The sequence below is a fragment of the Polypterus senegalus genome, chromosome 6 (assembly GCF_016835505.1).
Source record: "Polypterus senegalus isolate Bchr_013 chromosome 6, ASM1683550v1, whole genome shotgun sequence".
In the NCBI taxonomy this organism is placed as follows: Eukaryota; Metazoa; Chordata; class Cladistia; order Polypteriformes; family Polypteridae; genus Polypterus; species Polypterus senegalus.
In genome coordinates, this window is record NC_053159.1 from 168,995,040 (window position 1) to 169,008,959 (window position 13,920).

Sequence of the window (13,920 nt, forward strand, 5' to 3'; positions counted from 1 at the left end):
CTGGTATACAGTAAACCTTAGGAGGGGCGGGTCTTGAATTATAATGGATCTGTGGATGTTTGCAGTCTTGTTTTCTACATATTGTAAGGCAACATTTGCAATGAAAAATGTTTGTTAATGAGAAAACTGAAAATACTTCCTTCACAGAAAAAAAAAAATCCATTCAAAAGGTCAATCAGCAATATTATAATACTTCAATTACCAACAAAAATATGTAAACCAATTTATATTGAGTTTGTAGAGAATGTCAACCTTATGCTTAAACAGCCTATAGTTTTTGATAATTTTACAGTACCATATGGAGCTAAAAAATGCATGATGATGACGTTTGTGAGACTGTTGTGAAACTGTTTTGTTTTGCTGAGTAATCGCTCAGATTGTTGCTTCCCAACCCAGTGGATATGATCTCTAAAATGACACAGCTGGGATGCATACTCAGGATGCTGAGGATTTCAAGTGGTAGGTTCTACCTCCTTTGCTTAACAGCCAGCTGCAGATACAAATAAAATATATTACTATTATAATGTGAATTTGATGTGCTCTTTTTGGTGAGAACTGTGTTTTTGCTAAATTTGGTGCTGATTTAAACACATTTAAGAATCAATTACCATTTAACAAGTTGATTGTGAAGCATGTAGATTATGAAACACTTTAGTGACACTGAAACTGGTGTGGTCTTCTCTGTGCACATTTTAATTTATTGGGATTTCTCTGTTACACTGAGCCAGTGTTGGATTGTTGGTAAGATAGAAGTAGTGGGCTTCCTGAGCTCAGTACCTCCACATTAAACAAGTTGTCACAGGCTAAAATAGCTTCCCGGAAGTGAGCAGGTCAAGACAAGAAAGGATAATGATGAAATGTCATTAACAGCTTTTGTGTTGTTTCCCTTAGATTGGAAGACTATTCAGATTAACGCTGACATCACTTACGCCCCTCAGAGGTGTAAAGCTCCATCCCTTCACCCCAGTCCTTCTATAACCAGTGAAACCACTAGAAGTTGGTGTTCAGTCTGGACCCTGATCATGCACAGGACAGATTGCCTCAGTTAACGGCATTTTCACAGACCCTTGGTCAGCTTTGTTTTGGTTGCAAACCTCATGCATCCCTGTTTTTCTTTGTTACTTTTTATTATTAACAGGGTCATGCTTGTTGATGTGAAGCAGATCATTGATATTTGTCTATCAGACAATTTTCTGTTACTATTTAATACAGAAATAATGATAGAAAATATTCATGAGAAGCATATTGTTAAAAAAACGCTTCTATGATTCTTCAGCAGCTTCAAAATTTACAAACATTCTAAGCAACCAGTCTGTTTGTAGTGCTTACTACAATAGTGAGAATAATGTAAATAGTAATTTTGGAAATTTTTTTTATTACAGTAAGAGCTGCTGCTGACATAGTCGCACCTGAAAAGATAGTTAAAAAATTTTCTAGTACTGTTATACTGTGGAAGACCCAAAGAGTGTCTGATCTTAAGAGAACATGCCGGAGAGCTCAGCATAAATGGAGGAAAACTAAACTGACTGTCCACTATGAAATATTGAAGGTTAAAATAACAGAATATGACAACATAGTCCGTCTTGAGAGGCGCTGCTATTTCTCTAGAATTATAAACAACAATGCTAGTAATCCCAGAGTCTTGTTCTCTACGATTGATCATCTGCTAAACCCAGGTCATTCAATGGAATGCCTCAAAAAACTTTCAGTGAAACTTGTGAGGCTTTTGCTGTATTTTTTAATCAAAAAATTAATGATATTAGAAATAATATAGTACATCTCCCAAATACTGAACCACTTAAACCGCGGTACTCCATTTTAAACAATTTAAATTCTTTTGCCAGGATAGATTCACCTGATTTATATAAAATAATTTCTCAACTGAGACCCTCCATCTGCGTCCTCGACCCAATACCAACAAGTTTTTCAAAGAAGTATTGGACATACTAATTGATGGTATTCTTGACATAGTACACTTGTCATTAGATACAGGGATCTTCCCAGACTGTCTTAAGAATGCTGTAGTTAAACCCCTGCTCAAGAAAAATAATCTTGACTCCTCTCCTTTAGACCTATTTCAAATCTGCCTTTCTTAAGTAAAATTCTAGAGAAGGCAGTCATTATGCAGATTAATGGCCACCTCAATAAACCTGCTATTCTTAATAAGTTTCAGAACAAATCACAGCACAGAAACTGCACTCGTTAAAGTAGTCAATGACTTGTGAGTAAATGCAGACAGAGGCCATTTATCTGTTTTCATCCTCTTAATCCGAGTGCTGCATTTGATACCATTGATCACAATATTCTTAGAAATCGCCTTAGTCAGTGGGTGGGCCTCTCTGGCAGTGTCTTATATAGGTTTGAGTCCTATCTGGCAGATAGAAAATTCTTTGTAAGTTATGGTAATTATACTTCAAAGACCCATGATAGTCTAGATCAGGCATGTCAAACATGCGGCCCGCAACAGAAATCTGTGCGGCCTGCATGACAGATCCTAGTTAGCACTGAATTTGTACAAAATGATTACTATCGTTTGTGATTGAATCATTCTGCATCTTCAGCGTTACTTATTGACTTTTCTTACTTCTGCCTTCCGACAAAAGCGTGTTTTCCCATTGCATTACAGTACTGGAAACGTCATCTGCTAGTATAGCCACAAGCCTTGACCAAAGTTAATGAGCCACAACATCACAACTGAAGTGCTAGGCTGCAGCAGCGGGCAGCAGGGGCAGCTTTAGGCATGTGCAAACTGTGCACCTGCACAGGGCCACCAAGCCAATATATATTGAATATAAAACAGAAAGAGAAAATAACGACACAGCTGACGGCAATGTGGCTGAAAAACATTGTGTTTCTTGTTAATTAGTACGCTGTATTTACTAATGTCGCTACAGTTGGAGCAGTAAGCTATATGTAGTATTATAACGTTCTGCCGTAATGAGAATATCAGGGCTACACTATTGGCTGGGCTGCTGAGACTGGCCACTGGGCAGAACTGACCATCTTGAGTAGTAATAGCCCGCATATTTTCACGTTTTTTTGCTCTAGTTTTATGTAATTTTGTGCTAGTATTGTAACAAACAGTTAGTGCAGACTTCAGCTGAAGATATGAAGTGGATGTGAGAAGTTGGTGAGTTGTTTATTAACATATTTTTGTGATTTTGAGTTTGTAAAATTAGTGTAGGTCAGGTGGCTTTTTGCATATCGGCTTATTTTACAATATAAACTTTGAAGTAAACTTAGCAAAGTAAAATTTGATTTTTGGAGGATTTGTTTTTCAACTTGAATTGCTGAGCAATGAATTCAGTGAGCGTTTTCGTGATTTCAGTTCACATGAACAGGACTTTGCGCTGCTCTCTTACAGCGTTGAGAATGCGCCTGAGAATATCCAAATGGAATTGACTGAACTGCAGTCAGATTCCATTCTGAAGGAAAAATACAACGAAGTTTGTGTGCCAGGCTTGTATGCTTACCTGCCACCCTCGTATGTGCACATTCGTAAGTTGGCATCGACAGTACTGTCTATGTTCAGAAGCACTTACCTTTGTGAGCAATTGTTTTCGTTAATGAAAGCTACCAAAACCTCACATCGCTCAAGACTTACTGTCGAGCACCTTTCATCCCTCATGAAAGTTGCAGCTGCACAAGATTTCAAGCCTGATATTGACGAACTGGTTACTAACAAGAGATGCCAAGTGTCGGGACAAAAGAAATAGATCTCACGACGTAAGACTCCTATATATATAAGCAATGAATATAATATAATAATATAAGGACAAAGGTAAGAGGCTAAGACTCTAATTGTACGCTGTTGTATGGAGATTGTATGGAAATAAATTGCTTTTCTTTAAACTTTTAAGTGTTACATTTTTTAAAGTTTTCAGTATTGGAAAGAAAGCTACAGTAACTTTGTATAATAGTATTTGTGACAGTGCGGCACACTGACGCACGTATGGCAGTCGAAGCGGCCCACCAATGGTGTGAGTTTGACATGCCTGTTCTATATGGTGTTCCACAAGGCTCTATCCTGGGTCCGCTGCTCTTTTCAATGTACATGCTTCCATTAGGTCAGATTATCTTGGGGCATAATGTGAGCTACCATAGCTATGCTGATGACACATAACTGTACTTATCAATAGCGCCTGACAACCCCAACTCTCTTGATTCACTGACACAATGTCTTACTTGTGTTTCTGAATGGATGAATGGTAATTTTCTCAAACTAAATAAAGAGAAAACTGAAATTTTACTGATTGGCAATAATGGATATAATGAGGTTATTAGAAATAAACTTGATGCATTAGGATTAAAAGTCAAGATGGAAGTAAAGAATTTAGGGGTAACTATTGACTCTGACCTGAATTTTAAATCACATATTAATCAGATTACTAGGACAGCATTTTTCCTCTTAAGAAATATAGCAAAAGTTAGACCTCTTGTAACTTTGCAAGATGCTGAGAAATTAATCCACGCTTTTGTTTTCAGTCAACTAGATTACTGTAATGCACTCCTCTCAGGACTACCCAAAAAAGACATAAATCAGTTGCAACAAGTGCAGAATGCAGCTGCTAGAATCTTAACTAGGAAAAGAAAATTTGAGCACATCTCTCCAGTTTTGATGTCACTACATTGGTTACCTGTGTCAATTAGAATTGACTTTAAAATCTGCTTATAGTTTGCAAAGCCTTAAATAATCTCGCTCCATCTTATATTTCAGAATGTCTTGCACCTTACACACCAAATCGTAACCTTAGATCTTGAAATGAATGTCTGCTTATTATTCCGAGAGCTAAACGTAAAAGAAGTGGTGAGGCAGCCTTCTGCTGTTATTCACCTAAAATCTGGAATAGCTTGCCAATAGGAATGCGCTTGGCTAATACAGTGGAACAGTTTTAAAAACCGCTGAAAACACATTACTTTAATATGGCTTTCTCATAGCTTCAACAGTTTAATCCTGATGCTCTGTATATTCAATTAGTTATCATTATCATTCATGGTATTCATATTCAAAATTCGTACTAACTCCTACTTTCTCTTCTGTTCTTTTTCCGGTTTTCTGCAGTGGCGACCTACGCCACCACCACCTAATCAAAGCCCTGTGATATCCTTAAATTGATGGATTAAAGGCCAGAAGTCCACATGACCGTCATCATCAAGTTCTTCCATGAGAACCCTGAATACAATGAGGACTATTCATTTATGTTAGGTAGAATGCCTAGAGGGGGCTGGGTGGTCTCGTGGCCTAGGGACCCCTGCAGATTTTATTTTTTTCTATGTAAATTAGTGTTCCCTTATTTTAATTCTTATTTATTTTGTCTTTTTTCTCTTTCTTCATCATGTAAAGCACTTTGAGCTATATCATTTATATGAAAATGTGCTATAGAAATAAATGTTGTTGTTGTTTGGTACCCCAACATCCTGATGCTCTTTCTGGGTTTTCTATTACAAAATGAAGGAACACCTTGACAGTTTAAAATGCTGTTTTCTAAACACATCCTTACTGAATGAAGCTGCTTCTGTTAATGACATTATACTAAATAAGCAATGTGATCACTTTTGTGTTACTGAGCTCAGTGAATTCCTTTAATTGAGGCAGTACCTAATGGCTATAACTTCATTCATAAATCATGAAATATTAGTTAAGGAGGTGGTCTTTGAATAATTTTACGTGATTATCTGTATATTGCTTCTAAAAATGTTGGTAAATTTACATTTAAGGAATTCATATATTAACCCTTAATGCACTAAGGGGTTTTTGGCATTATTGTGCCTAAATTACATACCCAAAAATGAATGACATTTACTCTGTTCATGTAATAAAGGAGCTGCAAATGCCTGTAGTGAGTACAACACTTCAAGTAACTGTTTATATGATTAAAAACCTTGGTTTACCCCAGTGTAAATGAAATAAAACACAAAAATGGTGCTTTTTCTGGAGATTTTTCTCCAGAAAACTGGATTTTACAGAACATAACCAAGACATTTTACGATGCACAATCCTAGGATCAATATTCTTTTGTGCCTCAAATCTGTCAGCTATCATTATGCCAAGTTTAGATATCATATCCAATACCACTGTAAAAGTATACTATTGTGCACAAGGTGTCCCCTGTTTAGAAACATTTAGTATCTTGCACTTAACCTCTCAAAGAAGTATTACCTTTGAAGTTGTATTTTTTTGGAAAAACATGTACACACAAACACTTTATATTATTCTGCAGCAACAAGTAAACAATCCAGTATAAATGTACTAATCCAAACCTTTACTTTCCAAATTATTTTTCATTCCAGTCTGAAAAACTCTGTTTACCAAAATACTCAGTGAAACCTTATGTTTTGTAAAATAGATTGTGGTTTTTGTGCTGCAATTTACCCATCTTCTACTGTTTTCTGTTACAGCTGCTCCACAAAAGTTTATTTATTTATTTTTTGTTTTTGCGGCTTTTGTGTTGCATTTCACATCTGGAAAAACTTGGTATACAGACACATTTCCGTACCAGTTTCTTCCACTGCTGGTTTACAGGTGTGTGAACAATGTCTTTGCTGGTAGCCACAGGCACAGAGCAGGGGTCAGGGCGCACCGAGCATAGAGGTAGCCATATAGACACATACACCTAAACCACTGTTTCTCAGCCACTTTTGAGTCGCAGGAAGCCATTGCTGGCTCGTGACCATAGGAGACTTGTTCTCAGTATAATCTTCCCCCCACTTTTCACCCACAGTGCCACTGAAGGGATCAATACAGTGCTGCAAGACTTTTTATCCTGTTTCTAATCATGCTGTCTTCAACATCCTTCACCACCCAGCTGCTATCCAAATTCATTTCCCTTTTGTAATCACACTCTTCCTGTGTTACTGGGGGATCTTGGGTTGAAGTGAACACAATTAGGGAATTATACCATGAACAAGTCACTAGCTGAAATGGTTTCCTCCCCCACACCCCATATGCTTTGCGACGTGATTCAGTGACATTCAATCTTGGGTTCTTGCCTGAAACCTTGAGAAGCAAAAGAACAGCATACTCTTAAGTTCAAATTGAAAGAATACTGCTCAGAAAATGAACATAGAGAAAATTTGCAGCAGACAGCCTCCTGGTGTAGTAATTGAACCTATGATGCTTGAATTGTAAAACTGCACACCACTAGGCTTCCAAGTCATACTAAGCAATGCTTACAAATTAGGAGTAGCATTGAGTCCTTCATTAAACATGTTGGCCTCAATAAAGTTAAAACTTTGCTCAGAATCTGACTTTGTGCATAACTGTGATAACCTGTTACATATGCAATATACTTGCTGCCATTTATGCACAGCTGTGACACGTAGTACAAATCATTAGATGTATTAGATGAACCGTAATGAGTCTCCCACTGTATGTACCTTGACATAGGGTGGGATATTTGATAAAAGCAGATTAACATACCGTATCTATGATGCGCTGTATACCTCGGGGCATACATGTGCAAATCACATATTTTAATAATGAAAGAAAGCAGACAACATAGAAACTTATAATTTATTTTTGAAAGAAGACACACTTGGGTATGTAAAAATATCATTATTGGTACACAAGCAACCTTGAAATATGGTGGTGTCTTTCCTGCGGGGACACCATGTGCATATGTAATTAATGTAGTGCAATGGCACTAATTTATAGACCACCTTGGCCATATTCATCTTTTATCTGACCTAGCTATCACTATGTTGTGTTGAGTAATTTCAGCAAACAAATACTCATGAAATGGACATCTTTTAGAAATTTCTAAAACATTATCACAGTGAAACATTGAATCTAATTATTACTCATGGGGAGGAGATTCAAAATGTAATTATTGATTTAAATATTAAACTAAATAAATTTGCCTCTGATCACTACTTAATTAAATTTGACTTATTCCTTATTCCTCCAGCACTTCTGTAGATTAAATCAAGAGCAGTGCCACATCTACATTGCAACACTACATCAAAATTTTGGAATATTGTGAGCTACTCTCTATAATTTCACATAAAACTACTTTTTTGTATTTTTTTAATATGCAGAGTGCTAATCTGGCTGAAGCATGGATTTGGAAGTGACATAAAATGTGAGGTGAAGTACACTTACAGCATGCATGTGTGAAAGTTGTGTGTAGGGCTGTTACAGCTCTGTGATGTCATGCTGGCCTTGCAAAGCAACATGGAATGCTGTGGAATAAATGTTTGCCTAAGCTGGCCACATGGCAAATTTCCAGAAAGATATTCGGGGAACAAGGTCACCAACAAACATGGCATATTTCCTATAAAAAACACTATGGCAAATTAGAGGACAGTTATTAACATATGGATAGTGGGTTTCTTCAGTGGTATGATTATTCTTTTTACAGATAAATATCTCTTAAGAGCAAGAATATTGCTGTTTTTCATGTTCTCCTTCTCCTCCTCAATAAAACAGAAGATTGTAGCGTCAGTGAAGCATTACAAGTATTTGGAGGCAATATACTGTATTGCGTGTTTTTCCCCCTTCCTTATTGCTACATGGATTAGCCTCTCTTTCTTTCTTGGCAGTCACAAGGAAGTACTTCTAACATACACCAAATAAGCTGAAGTTAGCATGCTTTTTAACTATGGAGCCAATGAAACTTATACATTTTAAGAAATGCTTGTTGTCATAAATAAAGCTCTTCTATATCAGTTTTACTATTTTTCTTACAAAAAAATCTGGAAATCTACATCTTTATGCTTTGAGATTTTAGGAAATTTCAGCTCAGATCCTACCTGTTTGATCACTACTCTGTGATTGAAGCTGTACAATAATAAATAAGCATTAAGATAGAGTTCTGGCTCTGTTATACATTTTCTTAGGCTTTTGTGAAAATTAAAACAACTCTGACAAAGTCATGTGCACAAAACTGATCTTTTATTGTTTTCCTATATGCATGGACTGAATTACTTTTATAGTATCAAAAGAAAAGAACTTTAGATTCAAGTGCGGTACCTATGGTTTGTACCAAATGATATCAGCTGTTAATTACGCTTTTTAATGTGCAGGGCAGTGTGTGCAGTAGTCAAATCAGGATTCTTCTATGAATTTGTCAAATTTATTAACTACAGAAGAAACTGAAATAGCAGTACACTTAATTCTGCTTGAATGGTTCTTATTATTCAGCATGTGGATTTCATAATGCTGCTTCTTTTCTGATTAACTTTTAAAGATCTTGTAAGATCTCTTCTTTTAAAGTAAATACAGATTAATTAAATGGAATGAGCAAAACCCAAACATTTTTCAGAATGTGAACCCCATCACTGAGAGTTCACTGAAGAAAAAAATCACAAAGGTTATAAAGTTGACAAGAGATTGGCTATGCCAAGTGTAAAGTTTAAAAAAATAATAATAATCATTTTTACTAAGTTATAATTTAATTTTACAGTTTAGTAAGATGTTCAATATTCTCAAACTCAACTAATGATCCTGGGGGGCCACAGCCTTTCCCATCTTCAGTAAATAAGCTTGGCCAGATAATTGCAAATAATAAATATAGTTAGGAATTTTACAATAGCAGGCCCTCTGCAGAATATAAGTATATGAATTAATATGTTCAGGAATCCCTGAAATATACATATATATGTACGTAATTTTTAAAATTTAACATGACATTCAAAAAATTACACAAGTTTCAATGTGTAGTATTGATGGTATGTACGAGAAAAATGACCACATAATTAATATACATCGTCTCTACATCATTTATAAATGTCACATACTGTAAATGGTAAATATTTAAAGAAGATGTAATATGTATAGTTTTATAACCAATAATTTATTATTACTTTATAAAAAGGAAATGTAAATGCACAACTCTATCCCTCTGGGGAGATTTGCTATAAAAATCATTTATTCACAATGTACGTCAGATTTGATCTTAAGATCATATCAAAGTGATTGACTAAGATTTAATCAAATGTCAGAAAAAGCAAAACAATATGCATATTTCAGTTAATTAAACTAATTTTGTGGTGCTTTGGGACACCATGATATGCAATGGTTAACGTCCCTATTATCATATCTCCTACCATAACAGCACTGGGATACTGGATTAAAACTGATGCCCAGCACTATTTTTGTGTGCGTGTTCTCACTGTGTCTGCTTACATTTTCTATGCAATATCCCAAAGATATGCATGTTTGTTCGGGTGACCGTCAATTTTACATTCACCCCGTTGCGAGTGTGTGAATGACTATGCCCATTGATAGACTGGAGCCCCAAGCAGGACTGGCTCATGTCATAATCTCAGAACTGCCACACTTGGCTCGGAGTTTTCACAACATTAAAAGCTCTACTTCAAGCTAGTCTTGTTCTTTTTTTAATTAAAAGCACTTTGTGAAATTGACAAGCAAGAACTCCAATTCATGTCATTTACATTCCAATAAAAAAAACATTCATAAGACTTTTGTGTCTTCTTTAGAACTTAAAATGCATTTATTTTATGAAGTAAAGTTTCTGGCAATTACTATATAATATTAAACTTGAAAATTAAAAATTATTGAACGCCATGTGCTCTAAACAAATGCAAACCATTCTGCCTCCAAATTAAAATAATGCAGTGATTGCCTAAAAATTCAATATATTTAGTAGACATGAACATATGAAAAAGTTCACAAATATCCATGGCAGGATAAAATTATCATAAACTGTAAAAAATATCCTAATGATATTTCACTTATTTTAACTTTATGTTTAACGTAATGTTTAATTCCTAAAAAGATGTTAAAAAGAAATTATAATAAATACTGTATACCCAATTTTTACAAAATAACTAAGAAAATAGAAGCTGAATAATATATGTATATATATTTATAATATTTCATAGCCTTACTTACCTATGCCTATATAAGGAAGATGTTCATAGAGCGTCCAACTATGATCATCAATGCAGTGATTCTTCAGTATGAACAACTGGCATACATCTCGAGCTGTAATGTCACTCGGTACTTCAAGTGCTCGGCTTGTTTCATTCTCATTATATACTTTAATTACCTACAACACAAAAGTGCAAATAATATATAATTCATATTTAAAATGTTGCAGTAGGAAAAAAATCAAAAACATGAGACACAGCTGTGGAAATTCTAAGCAAGTTATTGTTTCATATTTTACCTCCTGCAATAATACAAGTCTTAGTACAACAAATAAATATCTACATATCAGTTATTTACTGTCTACATTTGACAGGCTAATAAAGAATGTGATGTTGCATTCAAATAAAAATAATGTACAGCACCTGATTTTAAAACTGTAGTAAGTACAGAACAACTACCTTTTTGCAGCTACATATAACTAAGAGAATGCAATTAGGTATAAAATGAAAGACCTGCAGCACTTCCATAGTGTGCTGGATTTCAGTAAGACAAACAGATTTTGTTTTTCTGCAATGAAATACATTGGATGACTAACCAAAAATGTATTATCATGCTTCAAAAAATGAACATCCACAAAACGGTAGAAAAATGAAAGGTAATCTTTGTACAAGCTATTTTTAAAAATGCATTGCACTTACCACTATATGACGAGATAAGCGGACTTGAGGATTTTGGCTAGCTCTGCAGTTGATGTAAGTCTGAGTGCACAGCATTATAGAAAGGGCTTTGTGCATTTAACATCGAAACATACATTACACTGCAGACTGTCAGCTAAAGCAATCTACTCTACTGCAGCAAGCTCAAATGTGGAGCTTTTGCAAAGCGCTGCCTTTCGGCAGCAGACTTTCCCGAGTATACAGCTGCATGTCACAGAGACTCTACCCAATCACCTGCTACCTATTCTAACAGCAGCGAAAAAAAAAAAAACTGCAAAGGATGAACCTCCAGAGCTCTGGAACAAAGTCACTGGACTTGCTCCTCCTCCCTATTCAAATGCCCATGACAAGTATGCACTTCAGGGTAAAGCACCACAGGAGTTGTAAAAAAAAAATGGCTACAAAGGTAACAGTAAACCTAATGCTAGTTAGGTCAACTCTGCCTAGAGTTATTTAGGTGGTGAGGGGGTGGTTTGGGGGGATGGGAGGCATCATACAGAACAACTCCCTGTCAGAGTCTTTGTGCTTCACTCTTACTATAACAAGGATCGTCAGGGGCAGGACATGCGAGCCTGCCTTTGCAGAAGAAAGGAGGTCACAGAGTTCCAGCTCAGGCATGGTTAGTACCCATCAAAAGCTACCAGCGAATAGGAAGCTTCGGCTATGACATCATCCACAAATGAGGTAAACGATCTGCTATTTAATCAGTCAGTGTGGAGATTTACAAGACAAAAACTTAAGGATCTCCTTTTGCAGACCTCAAACAAAGGCCAAGAACTGATTTACTGAAACCTCTTTCACAAGTAATTTACTTGCTTGATCTATCAATTTCCCCAGAGAAAGAAGGAAAATAAGAAATTGATCAGTTTCTACATTGCATATTACAGTTTTTCTTTCCAATATACACCAAAAGAGTTTAAACACAGAGGTTTTGTGTGTGTGTGTGTGTGCTTTTCCTAAACACTCCCACAAAAAAGTGGATGTGGGAATTGCATCTAGGCGTAATTCCAAATGAGTCCTGTGTGCATTTAATTTCCTGAGAATCTGCCAAATCAAATCTCAGAGCTCTCATATTTCATGAAGAACAGAGCTGTGTTTGTAACAAGGTGCATAACACAGAATGTACCAGCAGATGTGTCTTAAAAAAAATGAAAGTTTCTTAATGAATGTACCTAAATAGTCGTTACATAATAATAATAATAAATGCAAGTTTTAAAAACTTTCAAACACAATAAATGCAATACTAGGTGTTTATACAACTTCTCTCATTTTTTTAAATAAACATGCCATTCAACTTTATTAGACTATAGCAGTTTTTTGAAGGACCTCGAAAATTAATTTATACTGTACATGCACACATATAAATTCATTGATGTATACAGGCTGCATAATGCATTCGTATCACTTGGGTTTTGGATATTGTGCTGGACTCCACACAGATACTTGATCAGATTTCATTTTCTGAAAAATAGCAGTTACTGGCAAACTTCAGCTCTGACATCATCCACAAATGAGATAAGCTTGACTTGTCCAGTTTTTGCTTTCCTTGCCCTTGCATGTATTTTTTTCTATCTCTTCTAGGACATTTTTCTACTCAGAGCAACAGAATCCCAGACCCCTGACTGTGCTTTAATCAGCACATTTATAGTGGTGTGTTTCTGAGGACTTGTTGCCATGTATTTCAGCAGGAGCTATTATTATCTTATTTGGAAATGCTAACTTTGTCACTTTTAAAATCATTTAAGTTACAATAATGCAGACTTACTGGTGTGTGAAAAAAATGATGCTGGCCGAGGACCATGTTCTGTCTTGAAACATTTTAATTGACATACAGTATTTTAACACTTTTTTAATAAAATAAACGTGACTTGCTAAAGGCTAGTTCAGTTTACTTTATTTACTATCAAAGTAACATTTTAACGCATGGTTTTAGTGACTTCAAAGTATTTAATTTGTTTCCTCTGAATGTAAAATTACAATATCTTGTCAGGTAAGCATGTAACAATACTGATGAATCACTGTGTGCAAAAAACCAAAAAATTCTAACAACATATGCTGCCTTTTTCCATTGTTATCACCCAAGGATTTGTACAACAAAATGTTTCTGGTTTGTATATCTTGAGACAGAAAAAACATATTTAAAGTTGGGCTAGTGTCAGAGCTACAAAGCTTTCAAAATGTGCCATAGTTTCTGATAACTGTGAAAAATAAGAGATGAGCAACCATCCTCTCAGTCTGTAGCTTTCTTATTACAATGAGCGGGGTCACATGTCAACTGTGCCTTGGGCAGTAGATGGGGGAAGGAGGGAGGGTGGCATTAGTCAAGGGTGTGATTTAACCCATTTAGGTAGAATTCAAAAATGATCAAAT

General features: G+C 35.6%; 1 protein-coding gene across 6 annotated transcripts in view; it reads right to left on the reverse strand.

The window, feature by feature from the left end:
• Positions 1-13,920, reverse strand: part of grb14 (growth factor receptor-bound protein 14) — a 339,463-nt gene that overhangs the window by 73,191 nt on the left and 252,352 nt on the right. For 5 of the 6 annotated variants that reach the window (XM_039757507.1, XM_039757511.1, XM_039757509.1 and 2 more), the window contains one exon: positions 10,856-11,012. In XM_039757507.1, coding sequence (XP_039613441.1) covers positions 10,856-11,012 — 157 coding nt within the window. Of the gene's footprint in view, positions 1-10,855; positions 11,013-11,532; positions 11,750-13,920 lie in introns of those variants that run through there. The other variant, XM_039757512.1, reaches the window with a different exon arrangement.